This window comes from Zerene cesonia, chromosome 3 (genome assembly GCF_012273895.1).
Source record: "Zerene cesonia ecotype Mississippi chromosome 3, Zerene_cesonia_1.1, whole genome shotgun sequence".
Classification (NCBI taxonomy): Eukaryota; Metazoa; Arthropoda; class Insecta; order Lepidoptera; family Pieridae; genus Zerene; species Zerene cesonia.
This window is the reverse complement of record NC_052104.1, coordinates 2979254-3002973: the sequence shown is the minus strand read 5'-3', so window position 1 is coordinate 3002973 and position 23720 is coordinate 2979254. Positions and strand designations below refer to the sequence as shown.

General features: G+C 33.0%; 3 protein-coding genes across 6 annotated transcripts in view; all 3 read left to right on the top strand.

Moving 5' to 3' along the window:
* The window catches only part of LOC119838834 (cadherin-99C), a 122179-nt gene extending 114044 nt beyond the window's left edge, over nucleotides 1–8135 (top strand). For 2 of the 3 annotated variants that reach the window (XM_038364964.1, XM_038364974.1), the window contains 12 exons: nucleotides 464–712; nucleotides 1102–1197; nucleotides 1696–1849; nucleotides 2027–2038; nucleotides 2521–2813; nucleotides 3056–3280; nucleotides 3514–3782; nucleotides 4338–4517; nucleotides 4899–5028; nucleotides 5517–5619; nucleotides 6284–6593; nucleotides 7161–8135. In XM_038364964.1, coding sequence (XP_038220892.1) covers nucleotides 464–712; nucleotides 1102–1197; nucleotides 1696–1849; nucleotides 2027–2038; nucleotides 2521–2813; nucleotides 3056–3280; nucleotides 3514–3782; nucleotides 4338–4517; nucleotides 4899–5028; nucleotides 5517–5619; nucleotides 6284–6593; nucleotides 7161–7254 — 2115 coding nt within the window. In that variant the 3' untranslated portion in view covers nucleotides 7255–8135. The remainder of the gene's footprint in view (nucleotides 1–463; nucleotides 713–1101; nucleotides 1198–1695; nucleotides 1850–2026; nucleotides 2039–2520; nucleotides 2814–3055; nucleotides 3281–3513; nucleotides 3783–4337; nucleotides 4518–4898; nucleotides 5029–5516; nucleotides 5620–6283; nucleotides 6594–7160) is intronic. The other variant, XM_038364982.1, reaches the window with a different exon arrangement.
* A 3971-nt stretch (nucleotides 8136–12106) lies between these two features.
* Nucleotides 12107–16689, top strand: LOC119837963 (zonadhesin-like). 2 transcript variants are annotated; one of them, XM_038363766.1, is made up of 8 exons: nucleotides 12107–12171; nucleotides 12635–12826; nucleotides 13246–13434; nucleotides 13986–14180; nucleotides 14367–14522; nucleotides 14763–14960; nucleotides 15698–15910; nucleotides 16602–16689. In XM_038363766.1, exons 1-7 carry the CDS (start codon nucleotides 12114–12116, stop codon nucleotides 15904–15906), a joined length of 1197 nt encoding a protein of 398 aa, XP_038219694.1. In that variant the 5' UTR covers nucleotides 12107–12113; the 3' UTR covers nucleotides 15907–15910; nucleotides 16602–16689. The 2 variants fall into 2 exon arrangements, with proteins under 2 accessions (XP_038219694.1, XP_038219700.1); XM_038363772.1 differs by lacking the exon at nucleotides 13246–13434.
* A 5191-nt stretch (nucleotides 16690–21880) lies between these two features.
* The window catches only part of LOC119837825 (inducible metalloproteinase inhibitor protein-like), a 6432-nt gene continuing 4592 nt past the window's right edge, over nucleotides 21881–23720 (top strand). Inside the window, exon 1 of the mRNA XM_038363602.1 lies at nucleotides 21881–22091. Within this exon, the coding sequence (XP_038219530.1) occupies nucleotides 22028–22091 (64 nt within the window). The 5' untranslated portion in view covers nucleotides 21881–22027. The remainder of the gene's footprint in view (nucleotides 22092–23720) is intronic.

Below are 23720 nucleotides of genomic sequence, written 5' to 3'. Positions count from 1 at the left end.
ATTTTTTCAGTCTTAACTATGGAATACGGTATTCGATTACTTTTAAATCGAGCATTAACTGTTTTGCTTGTGCTAAGAAATCACTTTCGCTCAACAATTTAATTATATCTATACAAATATTATAAAGCTGAAGAGTTTGTTTGAACGCGCTTATCTCAGGAACTACTATTCCGTTTTGAAAAATTCTTTCAGTTTTAGATAGCTCATTTATTGCGGAAGGCTATAAATGTACCACGACCGAAGCCGGGGCGGACAGCTAGTCCTCTATAAATTCCTTTAATGAAATTCTTCTCTTTTAAAAATCAATAATTTTACGTAAACGAAGACACATAACTTACCAATGTTTACACCAGCAAACCAATTTCATATAGACTGGATTTTCTTTTCAATTTTCTTATTCCATAATTTTTCCCAACCAACATCATAACATAATTTATTCTAATCTAAAACATTAAAATTTCAGGATAAAAACGACAACACGCCTATATTTACATCCGTAACTCGACCAGTAACCATCGAAGACACATCATCAATCGGGTCTTTAGTAGAAACAGTGGTAGCATTGGACTCAGATGCTACTCCACCCAATAACAGGATTAGATACGCTTTAGTGGGAAGGGGAAAAGCGTCTATATACTTCCATGTAGAACCTGACACTGGCGCCATTAGACTAAGAGACGATTTGAGGAAGGAAACCGATAGTGAATATACTGTGAGTGTTTTCTTCTGTTTAAGGATTATTAGATATTTTTCTTGTTAGGGAATTACTTACACTTTGTATCGGATGATTTTCTAAATGATAGTTTAGATTTTAAGCATGTACCTTACGATATAATTAAAACAAGAAGAGTTGATATCCTCAAAATATGCGTTATTTCGTTTATTCTTAAATTTGTTTATTCGCCGATTTTCGGAGACTTTACAAAACTCCTTTCCTTTAAAGAGTTTTGCTCTATAATGAAAGTATGTTTTTATACGACTTGTAATGAAAAGTGCAATATAATTCTTTAAAAATTATCAATTTATAAAGAAAAATTTTCTTTGGAATTGTTTAAATATTGTGTTCTTAAATCCTCATATAAATTTTACTAAATTATTCAGGTGGATGTCCAAGCCTACGATCAGGGAGATCCAGTGCTATCGTCAGTTACAAGTCTCACCGTGTATGTCAGCCATTCAGCTACAGTACCTCCTGATGTAAGTTCCTTTATACTAAAACATGTGGTTGACCCACAAAAGTATTCAAAACTAGACGCTCGTCCCGGCTCCGCCCGGATATCAAGATTCCTGTTTTATCCCAAAGGGATAATTTAATCGGGATAATGATATCCTATCACACATGTCAGCTCATACCAAATGCACTCACCCTGTCTGTACACCAAATTACAACAAAATCTCTTCAGTAGTTTCAGCGTGATTGACGGACAAACATCCAAAAAAACAAACTTTCACATTAATAATATTAGTGTGATAAGTGTGAAAGTGTGTTAGTGTAACAGTGTGATAGTGTGATAGGCAAAAGAAATTAACTTAATTAACATTTAATAAAAAAAATCATCTCAGTTAATTAAAATTTTGTATACACATAAAGCTACCTAAGTACTGTAGAATTTTATTTTCTACTTATTCATAAAGCAAAATGAATAAAGCCTTTGTAAACATAATTAATTTCCAAAACAATTAATCTTATTTTAGGTAAGATTGGGCTTTGCCGACACAACCTATACAGAGCACGTGGCAGAAAATTCACCGAATGGTACCTTAATACGTACATTACCTATTTGGAATAAGGGCAAGCATTCAAAGGATTTGCCGCTCAAATGTCTCCTTACGAGTTCTTCACACAAGGGTAAAATATTTATATGATATTCTATATCATAGTGTGTTATTATATCTATGATTAATATTTTGAGTTGAATAAAATCCAATATATTTCCTTGTGGATATGTTTTTTAACAGAAAATAGTAATAGTTAACAATGGTTTTTTAATTCGTAATATGAAAATACACTTTATTTTTATTTCAGTCCCACGTAAAGGTAAAAAATTTTTTAGACAACCTACGTATTCAATGTTATCATATGTTTTTGTGCTGTTCTTGGTATTCCTTATCCATCTGCTCATCTTTGTGTCCTAAGTATTTAACTTTATGCATCAATTATATTGTGCTCATATTCCAATATAAATTAGTTCATTAAAGGCTAACCAAATGTTTAAATATTATAAATTATTATTTCAAGCATACATGTTTATAATAAACTTTGTTAATTACTTGAATTTCGATTCAAGAATTTGAATTTCAATTAATTATTTAAATATCGGTTCATCATGTATTTTCTATATATCTATACTAGCAATATAAAGTGTTTGTTTGTTCAAACGCACTTGTCGTGGTCGTCGTCCTCATGAAAAAAGCTAAAATAAAAGCTAGTATAGTATAAGAAAATATGACAAAAAATCCAGCTCGGAATATTTTTCCTTTTTTGTATTTCATAGTTTTATAGAACAATTTATCTTCCAGGCGTTTTTTACGTAAGACTAACAGAAGAAAGAGACTGTGCGATCCACCTCAACGCATCCATAGACTACGAAAACATAACAGAGTACTCTTTGGAAGTCCAACTAGAGTCTATACAGGGTCGAATAAACCCAGAAAGCAGTAAGGCAGTTATAAATGTCCATGTAACTGATGTGAATGATAATGCGCCTGTGTTTATTTTCAATGAACAGTCTACAATCGTTGGGGCTAAAGAGAAGTATTACGCGATCGCCACTAAGGATATGCCTTTGAATACCAATGTGCTACAGGTCAAGGTAAGGAGTTCTATCTTATCTTTGATTTTATGGTTGGTTTTTTGAAAGATCTTGATTTTTATCTAAATATTTTATTTTGGACGCTTTTATAAAGCCGTATCTACACTATATTGATGCTGATAGATAACTAACTATTTTAGTATGAAATCTTACCTTTTTACATATTCTTATCCATAATTTACAGATTTGTGAAGCAAAAACATTATTTTTACACTTGATCTTGATTTTCTATATTTTTACAGGCAAAAGACAGAGACAGCGGTGATTATGGCAAAATCGAATATCGCAAGAACGCGTGGACAAAAGTTGCAGACGAATATTTCTCATTAGACAGTGATACAGGTGTCATTAGTAATATTAAGACCTTCGAGAATGTTCCTAAAGAAGCCTTGCCTTTCAAGTTCAATGTGATGGCGAAAGATAATCCTAAATCTGAAGATTCCAAAACTGCAAGAGCCTCCGTTGTGGTAAATATTGAAACAATAAATAGATTTGTTTTCATTTTGATCCAATATTTGAATTTAATTAAGCATTGCTGTTAACATTGATGTTAATGCGATACATATAAAAAATTTGAACATGCAATATAAAATATATTTCATGTATACAATCATGAAGTTGTTGAGATAGATTTATTAAATATCATAGATGATATTATTTCCTTATCCATCCTTAACTAACCTTTGAACATTAATTCCAGATAAATTTACTCCAAAAAGACAATCAATTTGTTCTGGAAGTGTCCAATGTGAACGTGGACACGATGTCAACTCCGCAAGCGCGTAATCTTCTATCAGAAATCGAGGGGAAGAGCGGTTTAGTTGCCGGATTGGAGAAACTGACCCCACGATTGTATCTGGGTGAGAATGGGAGTTTGGAAAGCGATTCGAAAGGCACAAACGTGTGGTTGTATCTGCTTGATCCGAATACCGGGGAAATTTTGACACGGGAATCGCAGCCGGTTAAAAAGTGAGTAAATTTATTGGAGTTTTTTTTGGTCAGATACTTGTAAGATTCTACGATTTTTAGAATTGCAATTGTTTGTTTAATTTTTTATTAGTAATCATATCCAAGCATGGAATATACGGATTTCATATTGATTTAAATGATGGATATATTATATTGATTAATATTAAAGTGACCTCAAAACTATACATACTATTCAGGCCCATACTTCTCAAATTTAAATGACACATTATTATTGTCTGTGTCTATAACACACGGAAACCTAAATAAATACGGGCTTTACATATATATTCACGAGTTTATTCTATTATCCAGATTGAGGTTGCCAGGAATTAATAATTTTCTTACTTGCACGTAGATTTTTTTTATTATGTTATCTGTGCTCTCACTCAGTATAAAAAACAAGTGAGAAAGTGAAGTTGATTCCTTTATTAGCGGTTTGACGTATTTTATCACAATCTCTTCTTTTCTGCATATTACTTCTACAAAATAATATCGATGCTTCACACCTGCCAGGCGTCCCGTGATTGTATAATATACTTTAATATCAATTTCCAGGGCGATAGAGAGTGGCGTGTCGATCAGAGCGCCGCTGAGCCCGTCGGAGCCGCCGCGGCGCACGCAGGTGGCGGTGGCGCCGCTCGCTACGGCGCTGCCCGCGGCGCTGCTCGCGCTCGCCGCGCTCGTGCTGGTCGCCGCTACGGCCGCCACCGTCTATATATGCGCTTCTTGGAACCGGTGAAAATTTTATTCAAACTCAAACTCAAACTCAAACTTTCCAATCCTTTCCTTTATTCCTCTCGGCAATCCTTTCTTAATCCCTTTCCAATTTATTTTGTAGAGGCGTTAGGACTGCAATCTACCTTACGCCACTCTAAATGGCGACCATCCAGCTCCATTGCCAACGTTGACATCTATACTAATATTATAAAGCTGTAGTAAGTTTGTGTGTTTGTTTGAACGCCTTAATCTCAGGACCTACTGGACCGTTTTGAAAAATTCTTTCAGTTTTAGATAGCCCATTTATTGAGAAAGGCTTTAGGCTTTATATGTACCACGGACGAAGCCGGGGCGGACCGCTAGTAAAAAAACAAATTGTAACTATAATACCCTCGGCAGGTACAAGAAGCACAAGGAGCAAGCGCTGCAGCAGCAGTACGGCACGCTGAGCCTCAGCGTGGCGCCGCCGCGCCCGCCCTCCGGCTACGAGTCCAGCGAGGACGAACCGGCCCCTAGATATGAGACTCAGGTAAAGGTCTTACCTTATTGGTATCAATAGCAAAGTAGATGTTTTTTTAGTCTTATGAATGAAAAATATAGAACATCGAAAGAATACAAGAAATTCGATTAATAACGTGGAGTCACGGATGGCCGTGAGGACAAGTGTTGCCACGGTATGGCAACAGTCACGAGTTCGACTCCCAGCGTACGATAGATATTTTTCTATTCTTCAAAATTTTTTTGCCAATTTATAAAATAAATAGATAAAAAATTATACGAATCTACGAAGATCTAATTCACTTTATATAAGGGGAATAATGCGTAACGGGAATAACTCGAGCAGTCAGTTTCAAAACTCTTTGATATGTTCAGTTTATAACTAAATTATAAATGAAAATGAGAAAAAAGTAAACTTATGATTTTATCAGCAAATTCTGAACCTGTGTATGTGTGTGTGTGTGTGTGTGTTGTCAACTTAACCCAAAATTTTAAAACATATTCCTGTATTCTTTCCAGGTCCTAAACATGGCGGTAGATGACGCTGACTTACAATTGGATTTCAGCTCAAATAATCACGCCTTCAACATTCACAACGTTCAATATTTATCAAAGGATAACGGTAATGCACTGACACTTGTACATTTTTTATACCTTTAGTTTCGTCATCAGCCTATGTATGTTCCCACTGCTGGGACACAGGCCTCCTATGAGGGTTTAGGCCATAATCCACCACGCTGGCCAAGTGCGGGTTGGCAGATGACACATGTCGTCGAACTTTTTGATTCTTGGACATGCCGGTTTCCTCACGATGTTTTCCTTCACCGTTTTAAGCAGTGTTGATGTTATCCACATGTGCAGATAAATTGAAAAATCAATTTATTTCCTGCACGCTCGCCCTGTCTCGAACCCCGACTTATCGATTTTGAAGTCCGAGGTTCTCACCACTGTGCCACCACTGCTTTTTTTTGTTACACCTTTAGTTTACTAAATCGTAATCTAAATCGATTAAATCTCAAGGCTTTCCTGAATAAAATTAGCAAATATATTTCAATGAATTTACGCATTATTTCAATCACAATTGCGTGTCAGCATATGTAATAATATGTTCTTGTGACTGATTTTTACATTTAGTAATTAAAGACTTAATGGATTTTTTGGGCGGCTTGATATCACGGCGGTCGTATCAAAAACGTTTTAATTATTTAAAAAAATGTCTTCATACAAACACATGATGGTATTTCTCTCATTTTCATAAAGATACTTAATGAAAATTCTACATTCAGGCGAAAGAAGTCCGACCCTTTCCGAAACAGCGACAACAGCGCGCGCGTCCAGCGTCAACGAAAATGGCGGAACGCTTAACAACATGACAAACTTTGAGAACAACATGATACGAAATACTCAAACGTTAAACCGAAGGACACAGAATAGCCACCCGTTGAATAACGCACTCGGTACTTTGCCGAGGGTCAATAACAATAATATGGGTGGGGGGTTATTAGCTGCGACGTTAGGGAGGAAAATAAATGGGAACAATCATAAGAAGAAGCCGCAGCCGATAATGGCGTATGATGAAATACCGGGGTTGCATAGGTAATTGTACTATTTTTATCAATTTTTTATAGTATTAGTTGTTGGTATTAGAAATTGTACTTATTGCACTTTTCCCGATTGTACTCGCTGTGATATGAAGTGATGTTGGAGTCATATATTTAAATAAAATAACTTGAAAGTTAAATTGCTCAAAGGTTAGAAAGTTTCAATATTGCAATCAAGTATCTATAGTATAATTTATTATTTATTAAAAAAACAGTATTTTTTCTTGAAAAACATAGGACCAAATTCACGAAATCCTACTAATATAATAAATGCGAAAGTTTGTAAGGATGTGTGTGCATTTGTTGCTCTTTCACGCGAAAACTACTGAACCGGTTGCAATGAAATTTGGCACGTAGATAGCTGGACAACTGGAATAACATATAGGCAACTTTTATCCCGACATTCCTACGGGATAAACTTACGAGGGTGAAACCGCGGGGCGCAGCTAGTATGCCATATAAATAAGAATGAGTTTTGATTAGTTTCGACTAGATGGCGCTAGATTCAATGTCTTGAAATATTCTTTATAATAACAATTAACCATGCAATTATTATTTTCAGAGCATCAGATAACGACAACGTGACGTTTGGTAAACGCAATTTTACGGGTTTCTCGTACGACCAATCGCCAGTAGAAACCACAACCGAACTTTAAATAGCAAATTAATATATGAATTATAAAGTGATATTATCCGTCCGTTGGTAACACGTTCTTAAATATAATGTGTTCAACGAAATATATTTTAAAGAAATACGACTGAATACGTGCTTCAAACATAGTTATTATTGTGAATAACGAATTTTTAGATTTTTTAATTGTAATGTTACTTAGCGAAGGCTAGTCGTATGAAATGTGCATAATAATAAATGTAAATAATAGTGGCATTGTTCATGTATATTTAAGGTACCTGAGAGGGTACAAAATATTTTGTATATAAATAATATTGCTGTAATAATAAATTTACGCACCACTCCTTGCCATTTTTTTCCTGAAAATTCAAATATACATTGCATGCGTTCTGTACTTTTATATTCCTCATTGGAAATAATTTTCATTTATTTATTTCTATGTTACCTTAATACATTTAATTATTCCTTACTTCAAAAAGTTTTAATAATAATCAATTTCCTTCATTAAAACTTTCATAGCATGTTAAATAAATCAATATATTTGTCACAACATATTCTTTATTTTTTTTTTTCACAAAATCTATAATGAGTACGAATTTTGTGCCAGTTACGTTTAATGGTTTAGTTAGATGAATAAATTAATAATTTAGCATAATAAAGAATGCTCATTTTAACCTGTGAATCAGGCTCCGAAGTGATTTGTGCCAAACAATATTGATGTCTAATATCGTCTTTTATTTATTAATTGGCTAAGTTCTTGAATGTTACCTTACAGACATTTTTATTGTATAGATGGTTTGTAAATTTTATATCCCTGTTTCTATGTGGAAATAGATATCTTTTGTAATATATTACCGCCATTAAGATTGTTTTAATAATTTTTGGAATAAAATAATTTTTAATGATTTTCCGTGTTTTATTTATTTTAGTGATTAGTTGGAAAGATTCTTCTTTAATTATTTAAAAAAAATCTTTATAATATGAATACTTTATTTTTCTCTTTAAATGATGCTAGCTAATTCGAATATCAATTCTCATAATTTAGAAGTGTGAAAGCATATGTTGTGGCTTATCGAAAATTTGAAATAATTGGAAAAGAATTTGTGTATTTATTTATATACAATTTTTATGCGTATAAATAAAAGTCGAATCAACATTAAAAAGGACTTATTATTGTTCACTCATTTTTATCTGCGTAATAAATATTTTCATTTGCAAGTATGACAGCTTGTTTTAAGTGATTTTTTATTAATTACAAGCTTTCCGCCCGCGGCTTCGCCCGCGTGAAATTCGGTTATATCGCACGACGTGGTAATGCGTAGCCTATAGTCTTCCCCAAGGACGAGACTACTTGTCAAAATTGGTCAAGCGGTTTAGTTAGTTTTATTTTATGTTTGACACTAAGTAACTTTCATACAAACTTTCATCCTCTATTTCAATGCCTTCTACCTCTATCTTCATACCAAATTTCATCAAAATCGCTTCAGTGGTTTAAGCGTGAAAGCATAACAGACAGACTGACAGAGTTACTTTCGCATTTCTAATATTATTGTATTAATAGTATTAAGTAGGGATAATTATTGTATTAACTTTAAACAGTTTTACATAATAGTTTTTCGGTAAACAACGAATTACGATCTGTAGATAAATAATCTGCACGCAATTTTGAGACTATAAACCGTCATTACGCACAAAGCCTGAAAGTCGACAAAAATTGATTGTATGAAAAATGTTTTATGTTCACACGACAGACAATAGCCGTTAACAATTTAAAAAACCGCAACCAGTGAATTCTTTTGACAGCCGGCTTTCGAAACCCGTGTAAGAATATATTTTTTCGAATCCGCCACAGCCTGCTCGCAGCAATTTACTTGCGTACATTTTTAAATTTAATATCTCTTTGTATCGCGGCCCCTGGCGGGCTTTACATCGCGCGGAATTACAGAAATGTCTAAAATACGGTCTGAAATAAAATGGGTTAGGACTGTATGTAACACGTTTAATGTGTTCCGATGTATTTTAGAAAACTCTAGCCTTAATATATTCGATGATGTTGGTGCTTCTGTTTTACAGGTGAATAAAATAAAGTGTGAATGAGGAGTTGAGTCAAAAAAGATTATGGTCTAATGGTATACGCAGAAGGCTTGAATAATATGATTATTTTTAATTTTTCTTCTTTTTTATTATTTTCAATTCGGTTGTAAATTAAAAAATGGCATACAATTTAATTGATACGAAATTTCAACGTAAATCATTCCGATTAGCTTTGGGAAACGAAATAGAAACTTTATAAATGCATTTTGAGTAACGAAAAGGTAATTTATTAGTAACCATTAAATATAATTAGCCCTACAAACTTTCCGCCCAACATTTTTCTATCTGTTGATAAAAATCTCGTTCTGCACGTTTGTAAATAAATATCATAGGGGATTGCTAAACTTTTTCGTACACAAATTGGAAAAAGTTTTGATAGGCAGCCGAATAGATGAGCAAGCATGGAACAATAAAAGAAATAAAAAAATATACCTCTAACGCTTGAGGCAAAAAGAGGTATGTACATATCAATTTATTTATTATATTTACCTATTATCTGATTTCTTCCATAAATTGTTTCTTAATTCATTCGTTGCACCAATGCAACCTGCTAATTTTTGAGCCAGCCTGCATGATTTTTTTTAAAAGGTAGTAAACACATGCACGATTGACCGTCGAACCCGCTGTGTACAACACGCAAAGCACACTTTGGCCCGAATTGGGCCAGCTCGCACCGTGGAAGCACCATAACCCCACACAAAACCGTCGCGAAATTATAGCATGCTATTGTGTTTCGTACGGAGAGTGGGGGAGCCGGAGGCCCGTTTCCTTTTCCTCACCCTTCCAATCACCTAGAATGTTCATGGGCGGTGGTGATCGCTTACCATCAGACGAACCAACCATCAGCTCAGTTGCCCGCTATGTCATAAAAAAGTCCTTTTCTTATATCCTATGTGAATATTAAAGTGAGACGCTTGACCGAACCTGGGAAATTAATTAAAACGGGCTCCAAAGGTCACTAACATTTCTAACCCTCTAAAAGGGAGACCTCTTAAACCTATTTCAGGGTTGAGATGTAGGTACTTATGACGGCCGACCCGGTCCCGCGTCAATAAATAATGGCCCTCTGTGAAATGTCTTAAAACTAGCTGTGAGTGTGAAAACAGCATTTCCATTACGACTGTCTCACTCGCGAGCTATGAATTACACATTTTTGCCAGACTGCCGGAGAGATCGAATTTGATCCTTGGAGCAAGATCGTGTTGTAAGTTATGTTTGTTTTAAAAACAGGAAATCTTTATGTTTGTAATGCAGTAATTTTTATTTGAAAGTAATTTATAAGCGTTTAATTACAGTTTATAATGCTCTAAGATTTACATGATAATTTTTGAATAAAAAGTTTTATCTGTTTTGATTTCAGCAATTTAATACATCGACTAATATCAGCTTACTCGTATGTTTACCACTGCAGATATTGTTTCTATAAGGCTGCAGGTCGTAATCCACCACGCTGACCAAGTGCGAATGGCAGATGTCACATGTCGTAGAACATATTTTGATTCTTGGACATGGCGTTTTCCTCATGATGTTTTCACCATTCTGCTCGCCAGCAGTGTTCTGGATAATATGCAGATAAATTTACTAATTAATTTATTTTGCGTCGCTGGTCTTGCCTCGACCTGACTTCTTCTGAAGTCGGAGATCTGACCAATGCGTAATTACATCTTCACACATATTTATTTTACACGACTTTATTCTACTTATAATTTATATATATTTATAATAACGTTGAGAATACAAAATATCGTATTTACACATTGGCATTGTTATTCGCAAGGATTGCAAACACAATAGTTTTTCAACGCATGTTGGAATTTCTCATACGACTTACTCCGCAGCGATTCTGTTTTCCCGGGATATCCCGTAAGCCATTGCATTCTACCGGGAAGCCCGGATTTCTTTCCACTTTTCAGTTTTATATAGCTCGAAGATCTGAGCGCTCCTTAACAATGATTTATTTCCATGACGTTATTTGAAATGATTTCATGTAAAAGGTGAAATGCGATATTTTATTTGGTTTTTCATTTTGATATAAGTTAGGTATGATCAGGAATTTTATGGAATTTATTTCAAAAGTGCTGTTTAATGGATTTATCGTTACCTCATCTCGCTACTCAATTTACGTACAACTGAAAAGTAAAGAAAATTACCAATTACGAAAGAAGATTATCTAAGAAATTATTTGTAGTTTTACGTAAGATCTATTTTGAGCAATAATTCTGAAAACATTCCTTGTTCTAATTTATATTGTAATTTAGAAAAAATCACAAAATTTATTAAGTATTTGCTAAGTTATTGTTGATGTTAAATAGTACTGATATAAAAATGTTCTACTACTATAACTTAACTTTGTTTACTTACTATATAAAATAATCCATATCTTCATAAAAATTGTCTTAATTTGAATCGATTTCGGAATTTTCGCTGGTCTACTTTCTGAATATTTAAAACGCTATTGACTGACTGATTGATGTATCAGGCACAGCCAAAGCTACTGGATCGATCGAACTGAAATTTGACATTCAGAAAGGATATTGGCAAATTCTATATCCAAAGGGGTATGATACACGACATGAATGTTTTTACCATTAAATCTTATTTTGACCACGCGAGCAAAGCTGCGGGCAACAGCTAGTCAATTATAACACTACAAAATAATTCAAACCAGACGCGTTTTTGACTGGTTACGTGCTTTTTTTGTTTTATTTTCAAATTGTTTTATTGTTCAAGTCGAAATATAAGCAATTATATTATGAATATTAAACATTCATTACTGTGTCTGGCTGTAGAATGATCGCGTTCTTAGTATTGTTTGTTTATTGTGCGTCATTCACTTTTGTGAGTACAGGTGTGTCTATATATTTTTATTGTATTTTAATAATTTTTCATTAAAGTGTGTTATTTATTTAAGATTAAAATTCATCTTTACCTTTAGGCATCGTGAAAAAATACACGAAGAACGTATTAATATTTATGTGTTATTGTGTATTTTTATAACACGGATGTATTATATACAAGGATGAATTTATTTTTATTGCTTATATAAATAATTGGATTTTCACAGTCAGTTTTAAAAAGCTTCGTATACAGGCTAATATGTTGCTGTTCGTCTATATTTATGATTGCAATATAAATAAATAGATTGTCAACCGAAGTCCAAAAAGGTGGAGGTTCTTTCGTTCTTCAATTGAATATTGTTTGTTACCTTTCGACTGAGGTGAACCGATTTTGATAAGACTTTATTATTTTAAAACTGACGACCAAAATGTACTTTAAAATCTCAATATACTTAAATAGAATACTTTTTCTAGTTTCCCCCATATGCGGCTCAAACGAGGTAAACGTAGAATGTCGGCAGATATGTCCACCGCAATCTTGTAATATCTCTTACACGGAGTATGCCTGCGACCCTCCTCCAGCCTGCGAGCCTGGTTGCAACTGTATAGACAACTATCTAAGAGATGGAAATGGTATTTGCATTAAGAACGATGATTGTCCACCACGTAAGAATATATTTACTACATTTATCTAAGACTCATGAAGTTCTGAGTTGTCTTCTACCAATAAGACCTTAGGCCACTCATTGCAAATAACGATTTTTATTTCGTATGTTTACATGTTTGTTTTAGAATCACAACATTAAATACTCCTATTAAAAACCGAAAAATAAATGTTGCGCTGTTGAATACAAACAAACAAACATTTATATATTCCTAAAGTAGGAGATATATAAAGAAAACTAAGATGATAAAACCATAAAGTATATTATCACATTTTATTATGTTAATAGTTTAATATATACCTGTTAATGTTATTTAACTTATTTTGCAATACGACGATAACTAAATCTCTTAAAATAAGACGAAAGAGTCCTCACGTGTGCACTGATCCATAAATTATTTACATTTTCCCAATTCCTCAGCACCACCGCCATGTGGGGAGAATGAAATACAATCGGATTGTAAACAGGTCTGTCCACCGCAAACCTGCGACTTTGATCCTAAGAAATTAGCTTGCAAACCTGGCCCCTGTCAGCCGGGCTGCAATTGTATAGATGGTTATCTGAGAAATTCTGATGGTTTTTGTGTCTCAAAAGATTCGTGTCCTAAAGGTAACGAATTAATCGTATATTTACAGCAAGGCATATTTTACACATAAATCCTATTCTACTTCCTACTATCCTACTAATATTATAAATGCGAAAGTTTGTAAGGATGTGTGTGTGTTTGTTGCTCTTTCACGCAAGAACTACTGAACCGATTGGAATGAAATTTGATACGTAGATAGCTGGACAACTGGAATAACATATAGGAAACTTTTTATCTCGATATTCCTATGAGATACGGACTTACGCGGGTGAAAGCGCGGGGCGCAGCACTATATATTGTATGCTACCCTTAACACATAGTAAATTACATAGGTAAATGTCATGTCATAGCGGGCTACTGATCTGGTGGTTCCCTTGATGGTAAACGAGCACAAATGAACATTTTAGCAGACAGACCTTCTAATAAAGCATAGGCCGCCTGTCAGTAAGGTTTACTTAGCTCACCGAAAGCATCTCCGATGCTGTCTTGTTCTATTATTTTGGAATATACAAAAAGTTCCCAAAATAGAATTTATTGAGAAAAAATGAGTTAATATTCTATATTTCCTTCACAGCTCTTCCTGATTGTGGTGAAAATGCGACACCTTCTGTGTGCACTAAGCAATGTCCTCCGCAAACATGTGAATCTTTGTTAATTGTAACTAAGAAACCATGTATACCCGGCCCATGTCGTCGAGGATGCAATTGTAAAGATGGATATCTCAAGAATTCCGATGGCGAATGCATCTTGAAAGAACTATGTCCAAAAAGTATGCACCTTAAATAAATCAAATTTTTTAGTTCCAGAACAACATGAAACAACTATATTCCTCTCTTTAATATAATTTCAACGATCTAATGGCCCAGTATTAGTTCGAAATGCACGGTTCTATCTGATTTGAAACATTTCCTCTTTAATTATTTTTATTTCATTTTAATGCTACAATTAATTGCAGGTCAGGATGATACGTCGGTCAATGAACAGCAGTCTGATTGCAAATCTGTAGGAGGCTCCTATTCATCCAGTAGTTCTTATACTTCAGTTACCAATTCTCATAGCTCATCAAATACTACGGGTACATACGTTGACAACACCAGTCCTAAAAACGAAAGTAAGTGCAAAATGTTAAAACTAGAGATATACATATTTGTAGGAATATTTTTGGATCGCAACATGTATTCAATTCGGAATGTTTTATTATATTCGGTATCAATAAAGAATAACAATTCCCTTGTTTATCCTAAATATTTTGCAAAATAAAAAAATATATCAGCAATTTAACGAATAACTATAAAATTCACTATACACTACAACGACTCTGGAAAAATAAAACAAAAAACGGTTGTTTCAGGCACCAATAAATGTCAACAGAATGAAACATACGTGTTTTGCAACGCTGGATGTCCGTCGAATTACTGTCCATCCGATGATAGAAGGGGGATAATAGCATGCAGCCCGCCTCAGCCTTGTCCACCCGGCTGCGCCTGTCAAGCTAATTATAAGAGAGTGAGCGTAGAGGATAATAGGTGCATTTTGGCCTCGGAATGTCGTAAGTTATTGTAGTCTTCCATGTGTGAATTTAATACTCTGTACGGGCTATATGAGTGATTACAAAACCTATTAAATCTGATTAAGGTTATTTTGTGAATAAAAAATAACCTACTAAAACTCAATTTATCCTCATTTTTTTACATGTTTAACGCTGATCAAGTCACGTTCTAAGGTAGTGTAATAATCGTTCAAATAGGGTTTACATCTGATGTAAATTCCATTAATAACCCTTGATCTGAGAAATAACTATGTGCCTAAAAATTATGCGTTCTTAATGGACGCTTTCAAGTCAAGGCGAATATCATACGGCAGACTAATCAAATATGTCTTTTATTAAATTACCCACCGTTAAACGGTTAGTGGCTGTAATATTCGAAGCGCATTATTGCAAACTTACTCTCACCGGACCGAGGCATTGACTTAGATGTTGTAAAGCGTTTAAATTAAACTTCCAAACTATGCTTTAGCTAATAACTCCAGTAAAATTATTTTATTACCCAACCGTTTATGAGATGGCAGTATTGTGAGAGACTTATTAAAGAATACAGTCTTCAATCTGGTCAAAGTGTAAGTACAATTTGACTAGATTTGAGAAAACAAAGCTGTGCCCCGCGATTTTACTCTCGTAGTACCTGATGTTAAATAGCTTAAAATCTTCCTTGATAATTGCGATATCTAAAAACAATACATAAATCCTGTGTAGATTTTTGTTAATATATATGAATTTTTAAAAAGCTCCAGTGAATTGCACGAGGTCGAATGAAGTATGGTACCCGTGTCCACCCCCTTGCTTCTCGGACAGCTGCCGTGATATTGGTGTACAGAGGGAGTGCTATCGCTCGGGCTGCCAACCCCAATGTGCCTGTGATGAGGGGTACTATAGAAATGACAGCGGTGACTGCGTTTTACAAGAGAACTGTCCGAAGTATGTTCCAACTGCTTAGAGCTGTGAGTTTCGAATCCATTTTCTTTTTAGAGGTGTATTTAGAGTTGTTTATTTCTATTAATGAAGTCGTCACTCAATGGTTAGGACCTTGGACTTGAAGTAAAAAGTCGGCACTTCGGGACCGTTCGAGAGTGCAAATTTATTGATTTCTCAATTTATCTGCACATAATCCACATCAATACTGTTCGAAACGATGAAGAAAAGTATAGTGAGGAAGCGGCATGTCGAAGGATTAAAAAAAGTTTGACGACATACGGCATCTACCAACTTGTACTTGGTCATAGGAGGCCCGAGTCCTTGAAACATATATGGGCTGATGATCATTACTTCTATAACGTTATGTTAGAACAGCGCCTGTATGAAAAGTAATTTAAATTTATCATTAAATATGTCACTAGCTACGATATGGCATAGTCCAATGTGTATGTATAATGAATAGTTACAGCTTTATAGCTGTATGTTTCATCATTAAGGGTACAATTTATGTATAAATTACATAAAATTTAATAAACTATACAACACAACATGAATGATTTACTACTAAATTAAAAAAGCAAATCAATTAAAAGAAATGTGATAGATCCATTCGTGTAAAGGAGATAAATATGTTTTTAACATCAAATATACAACGTTACAAATACTTTTCAAGGAACTTTAATTCCATAAATTAATAATATTTTATGTATTTTTCAGATAATATAGTCGCGTCTTCAAAGAAGAGTATCACACATATATCACTACATAGTATAAAACAAAGTCGCTTTCTCTGTCCCTATGTCCCTTTGTCCCTTAAATCTTTAAACTAAGAAAGGGATTTTGATGGGGTTTTTTTTTAAGAGATAGAGTGATTGAACAGGAAGGTTTATATGTATAATAATAACTATTAAACTAGAAATTTTGAAAGAAAAGAGTTTTTTTATCACGAGGCGAGATTCGAATCCGCGTTTTTTGCCAAACTTACAAAATTTATAAAGCATTTCAATGCTATAATACTGAAAATTAAATCTTTTAAAATATTCCGAATTAACGAGTGCGAAGCCGCGGGCAAAAGCTGGATAAATTAAAAAAAGAAATGTTGCTTTTGTTTTCATTTATTCCTTTTTAAATAATGATAAAAAACAATAAATAAATTTTAGAATATCAAATTTTCTTCTTATTTTCTTTTCTATTACTTCTTCACATAATATTCATATTTTGTATATTATATGCTGGGAATTTTTACTTGTGTTGTTGTTTAATATAATTCATTATATTATGTTTGTTTCTGGTTTCTTTTTACTTTTTAATATTGGAAAATATGTATGTATATGTGTGTATATGTTAAAAAAGGATTTTCAGATTAAAAACACATAAAAGAAGGATTAAACACAACAATAACTGAAAGTTTTAAAAGATTAAGACGCATATATGAAACAATCATCTTACTAAGCGTTAAAAAACCCATTGTCCTTTAAAATTAAATAATTATAATATAAATCAAATAACCATCATAATTTTACGAATCAAATTAACAGGAATACACCATGACAATGCTTCGGACGATGAGTGTGGTTGGCAAATAAAGCAATTATTAATTTAACGGTTTTGGTAATAAAGATTAATATTATGACGCACATTCGTTTTCACGAACAGTCATTTAATAGTAATAGTTAATTGCAAGTTAGATTCTAAGTTTATTATTGGTATTGTAGATTGTTAGAATCCTTTTAGGGTTTTTTTTATTTTTGATCATAAGATGTTATTAAAAATTACGCACATTGCATAATATCCAATAAATAGGTGCGTATATAATTTCTTATTTTAGGTCTTAATTCCCGAATTTTTACCATCCAATATTCACATAATTTTTAAAGGAACAAGAAGCTTCAAATTTTCGTTTCAAAGAATGTGTTGTGGATTACAAATTAGCGATAGCGATACAACTAAGAATAGAGTTTGAAAAATGTAGTCTATTCACGAATCCTTTCTTTACAACATATTTTATGAACAAACGTTATATCTGAACTAAGACCATAGTTTGCGTTTACACCAATGACGTCACAGAATGGTGCAGAATCGATCCTATGCTTATTCGGTTGCCTTATGAAACACAGGACTGAGTATTGTCATTAAATATCTATATTTACTAGTACGAAGTTGAGGATACATATAATATTTGATACTCTTTAATATTTCATTTTTCAAACATATTTGAAATTTTCTATTTTTCCAACCGTATCCACTATTTCAAATCGTTTAATGTATCCGCACTGAACGTGTGGCGGTCAATTATCCACAAATTTAAAGCCCTTTTAATCGCACAAGTACAAATTAAATCGGATTCATCTGATGCTCGCTTTGTGTGATATGAAATTCACTAAAACCACGTTAATTAATATCAATATATGGCGGAGTAATTGCAATTACGTTGAATTCTCGTTGTTTTACTGTGGGAGTCGAGCTCGCTCCGGCACGAATTGGGCACCGTAACATTCTACTATTTCACGCCCATCGTCTGTGGTACCATCCCCGGTTAGCTAGCCCAATTCGTGCCGGAGCGTGCTCGATTCAGTGAATGGCGAAGTACCAGTACTTTCCTTTATTCCCGTTGTCAATCTTTTCTTCATTCTTTTCCATTTAAAGCCAACGACAATGCCTATCCTAATGTTTAGGGGCGTTGATAGCGCTTACCATCAGGCGACCCAATGCCGACTATGACATAAAGAAAAATTGTTTCAATAACTTAAACTACTCAAGCATTACGATCTTCCGTACTAATATGTATAATAGATGTCAAAAAAAGTCTGTTTCTCCTACTACACGTAAATGTAATTGACAAAAAATTTATTGTTGACTCTCTTATACTTACGTTTTTATGTAAAATGTCGTTTAAAATTTAAAAAAAGACAGGAGAATTAATATATTTCATGGGATCTATATGTACTTTCTCTCTTCGATTTCCACATGCATAAGAATGTCTTCACTACATCCATTATAATTACTAAATGTAAAATTAACCCGAAAAATAAAAGAAACCAAGTAAAATTATTTACAGAAGGGCAAATTCGGTCTTGAATTGCGATTATTCTATCAGCGTTAATATAATCTGAAGTGGAACATTCTAATTAAGTTTGAGTTATCATAAACACATTTGATGTGTATTTCAAATAATTATGTTTAAAGGCCATTAAACGGAAAACGACTATATAAGTCCACAAGGTAAAGGTCAGACAAAATTTAGCAACCTCAAAAGATATATCTAGAAATCCAAGTTTTCGTGCGTAATCAATACTGACAAAACGAATTATTATGCATCAAGAGATATGGGAATATAAATAAATGCTATATGTTTCTATTGGATCGTATTTCAACATAAGAAATGACAACATTTTTTCATATCAGTGCAAAATATAATGCTAATATATTATTATGGAATAATTGCATGAACTTTATGAAACATCCAATTTTATGCAGTGCCAAAAATTTCCTGAAAAAACAATATTTAACGGAAACATAATAAATTAGTACAAATAAAACAACCTATCAATAACGTCGAACGTTATCCTAAGCAAGAAAAACCTAAGCAAACGAATAACGCAAAACTGTTTTAATATCCAAACGAACAAAGCCAGGGTTTAAATCGTACGTAGGAACAAGTAAATAGAATAAGAGGATTTAAAAGAAAATCCGCTGGAGGTTGAAAGAAAACAGAAACAACTGAACAAAATTGGAAGGAGCCGAACTAAAGCGCTACAGTATTTTGAGCATTACCTACAACTTTACAGGGCTTACCGAATGGTAAAACTGATAATACATTTTTAAATTGACTTTATTATGTGCGCGCTATGAAAAGAAGTCTGGAAACTGTTAAAGAAATTTTGCGTAACGGGTTATTTAGGTTTTTATTTAAATCAGTGTCAAACCGAAACGCTTTCTGGTCCATTTTTTATAACATCTGACTGAGCTAACAAAATTTGATTGATAAGCCTTGCCAAATCAGTCCATCCGTTTGCAACTATGCCACAGGCAAATGCGTTATAAATACGCGATGCATAATATATAATTAGTTGAAGTTAAACAATTCCGATATTACTGAGTAAGTTGAATTATTTTTTTTCCCTAGAATACTAATAAAGGAAAAATGAATTTAAATGTGAGGAAAATCGATCATCTTATCTTAACGAACAATAATAAAGAATAGTTTATACAACACGGTATATTATATTGATCGACATTGTCATTTCAGTTTGTGTTTGTAGAAGAAATAAGCTATGGACGTATTTTGCAATTAGACTAGATTAAAATTTCAAAGTAATCAGCAACGCACATTAAACTTTTGCAGAGGCTATATCCAAATGGATAATTAGTTAAAAGATAGAAGTTAAAATAACTTTTGAATAACTTCTGGTCATTTTTTGTTATATTCATACTAACGATGTACCCCGGTTTCGTCTTTGCTTATAGCACTCAGGGATAGGGTGGCCAATTTGAGAGAATTTTCGAAATCGGTCCGACAAACAAACTCTTCAACTTTATATATTAGTATGTAAGCCGTATATCTATCTTCTATCTACTATATAAAAATAAGTCGGGTTTTCCTTCCTGACGCTATAACTCCAGAACGCACGAACCGATTTCCACGGTTTTGCATTCGTTGGAAAGGTCTTGGGCGTCGTGAGGTTTATAGCAAAGAAAATTCCGGAAAAATTTCAACAGAAAAGCGGGAAAAACGAAGCCATCTGGTGGCGAAACGGAGTTCGCCGAGTTTGCTAGTAGTTTATAAAAATAGATATCTAATTAAAATATTTTTGTTAAATGAGTGATTTTCACAAATTTCATCGAGTTTATTAAACATAAAATTTAACATTTAAGGCAACAAATTTCTAGAAACACAATTTGTTTTAATTCCAATGTCAATATAAGTAATCAGTACAAGCGGATAATTAGGTATTTATTTATATCGTGACTAAGGTTCGCTCTTAATGAAAAGGACTAATTGGCTCACTAGTTACGCCGATAAAATAAATGCCACTAATGAGACAAACTCGAGTGGCATTGTTACAATATACTAGATATTTGTGTGACATTACTCGTCTATTGAAATTAATTGGGTAAAATGTAAAACAATTGATATCTAGCTTTGTTTTGTCTTCTTTTGATTACGGGTTTCTCAATGGTTAACACCATTAAGTAGGTTGTAAAAAGATTAACGATTAATAAATAGATACAGGATTTGATGAACTATTAGGTTATTTTGGTTACGTTATGATTTCATATGATTGAATATGGAGTGTGGTATGCAATTAATAATAGAATCCGGTTTTTTAAAATATTTTTTTACATCTATACTATACACTAATATTATAAAGCTGAAGAGTTTGTTTGTTTGAACGCACTAATCTCAGGAACTATTATAATCCAATAGGTCCAATAAATTCTTTCAGTGTTAGATAGCCCATTTATTAAGGAAGGCTGAAGGCTATATATGTACCACAGGCGCAGCCTGGGCGGACCGCTAGTAATGAATATTAACATCCAAGGATAATTAATAGATGTGTTTCCAAATAATGCATCAACCAATAAACTTTAAACAGAATGGTTTAGTGCTCTTCTGTCTCATTGAAATTTTCATATTTAGCTTATGTTACGTTTTAAAAAAAGAATAATAAATTTAAAATTTTTCACATCAAATAATAATAATAGTTAAAATAAATAGTTGGACAACTAAGATACACGTACTGTTTGCATGACATAGGGAAATAAATTTATTTAATTCAATAAATCTGAATTAGGAAGATTACAAAAACCTAAGAAAACATTATTTTTGTGATTCAGTAAACTTGTTTTATTAGCTTTGAATGTTTTACACGGGATTATACAATGTTTATTAATTAGTATGCTTATATAATATTTATCCACACACGGACTGTGGGAGCAAATGTTTTCGTAAATCGGTACACTATGTGTATATACTTAAATAAATATACGCTCATAGAAGCATCTAGAATGTGTATAAAGGAAAATAACGTTACCTTGTCTAATGCAAATTTTAAGGTGTGACATTTTTAGCAGGTGATGGTTTCCTTCTAGTTGATATTGAGGTTTCAATGCTGTTTGTAGTGCAGTGATATATTGTAATTATGGGATATAAATTGTTTGGTGTGATTTTATTCTGCTGGTTTTACAGCGTCGTGTATTGTGCAGGTTTGTTTTTTATGATTGTATGGTATATTTTTTGAAAGCAAGGACTACAACGAAGGACTAACGACTACTAACTAAGACTACAAAATAGATAAGCTGTTTTCCGTTTGTTTTGGTGATTTTTGCTCAATGGTTATATATTAAGTAAATATTTACCATAATTGCATGTGATATTCTTTTCAAATTTGTACATACTTACCCATAATCTGAAATATTACATTTAAATATTTTTTGATGATGATGATTTTACTTGTATGGGAATAAGAGTTATTTAAATTATTTTTATGAATAAAAAAGAACAGATTTTTAAGTTTATGGTTAAAAGAGGTCCGCTAAGGATGGATCTGATTAAGGGCAATTGGACTGGATTAAGGGCTGTCACATGTTTGTGTCAAACTCATTTGATAGGGATAGGATAGGAGTCTTAAACGCTGTCGTATATTTGTATGAAAGTTGTTAATTTTTTTGTGATACAAACTTAAAATTTAAGCAGAGAGACAGTTAATAATGCAGATTTAAAAAATATATGGAATAGGGCTGAACGTAGCTGAACGTTCTCTCAAATTGGTATGGACGTTCTAAATTTTTTTGCACCAAGTTAAAATTAAGAAACTTAATAGTGAGTAAACGATATGGACGAAAATTACAACAGGCCTGGATTAAGATCAACTACACTACTCTCTTATATTTGTATGATTATTCTGATTTTTTTTCCTATTGTTGACCGTAAGCCTTTTCGTGGTAAAATGTATATTAGCTTTAATTTTTAGTTTTATAGCATTGAAATGCTTTATAAATGAGAAATTTTGAAAGAATAGAAAAAATTTGATCACGAGGCAGGATTTTCTGTATATTAGCTTTGTAATTATACCAGAAATAAAAAATCGTAATTCCAGTAATATCTTATATGTCATTGTTTATCCTAAGGTCGCATTGGTTTCCGTAAACTAAACGTAAATTATTCGGAAGCTCCCACATACATATATCATTATTATCACTACGGTATCTATAAACAAGTGTCGCCTTTTTTTTAGTAAAAAAAGTACGACATTTCATAGTAAACAAACGCTTAGACCAATCTGCTATCACTAAACATTATTAATCTTCATATTACTTATAAAGTAAGGAAAGAAGCTGGTGCCTGTCCACACATGCGAGTTCTTTGAACTCAGCCTAGAACGGGTGCCACTTATCACAATTACTGTATTTACAGTAATTGTGACATTTGTCTATAATTAAGAAAAATCTTGTAATTTGATAAGAAATAAATTTATTTTACTATTTTACTACTTATAAGTTATAATCACGAACGAAATTGTGGGAAACAACTAGTAGTCTTTAAGAAAAACAAAATCTTGTTCCTCAAATATTCACACTTAACAGTTTGTTCAGAATTGATGAAAATATTTGCAGTAAAATAGTTCCGCTGCCGACGTGCAAACTTTGTTCACGTTAAACACAGTTTCTTAAAATAGCCCCGAGTTTCAATAAGAAAAGAACCGTACAACTTTGTAAGGTTAATATTGATATGATAATTTAATAGTAATGGTGCTGATTTATTTATTTATTTATTTATTTATTTATTAATTATGAATTTCCAACAAAGGACACAGTTCACATTTACAAAAAAGC

What these genes read in the sequence shown, in the direction of transcription:
- LOC119837963 (XM_038363766.1), top strand. Translation starts at nt 12,114, where the DNA reads ATGATCGCGTTCTTAGTATTGTTTGTTTATTGTGCGTCATTCACTTTT. An exon ending in GAAAGAACTATGTCCAAAAA is followed by an intron (nt 14,181 to 14,366) that starts GTATGCACCTTA and finishes AATTAATTGCAG; the next exon opens with GTCAGGATGATACGTCGGTC. An exon ending in CACCAGTCCTAAAAACGAAA is followed by an intron (nt 14,523 to 14,762) that starts GTAAGTGCAAAA and finishes CGGTTGTTTCAG; the next exon opens with GCACCAATAAATGTCAACAG.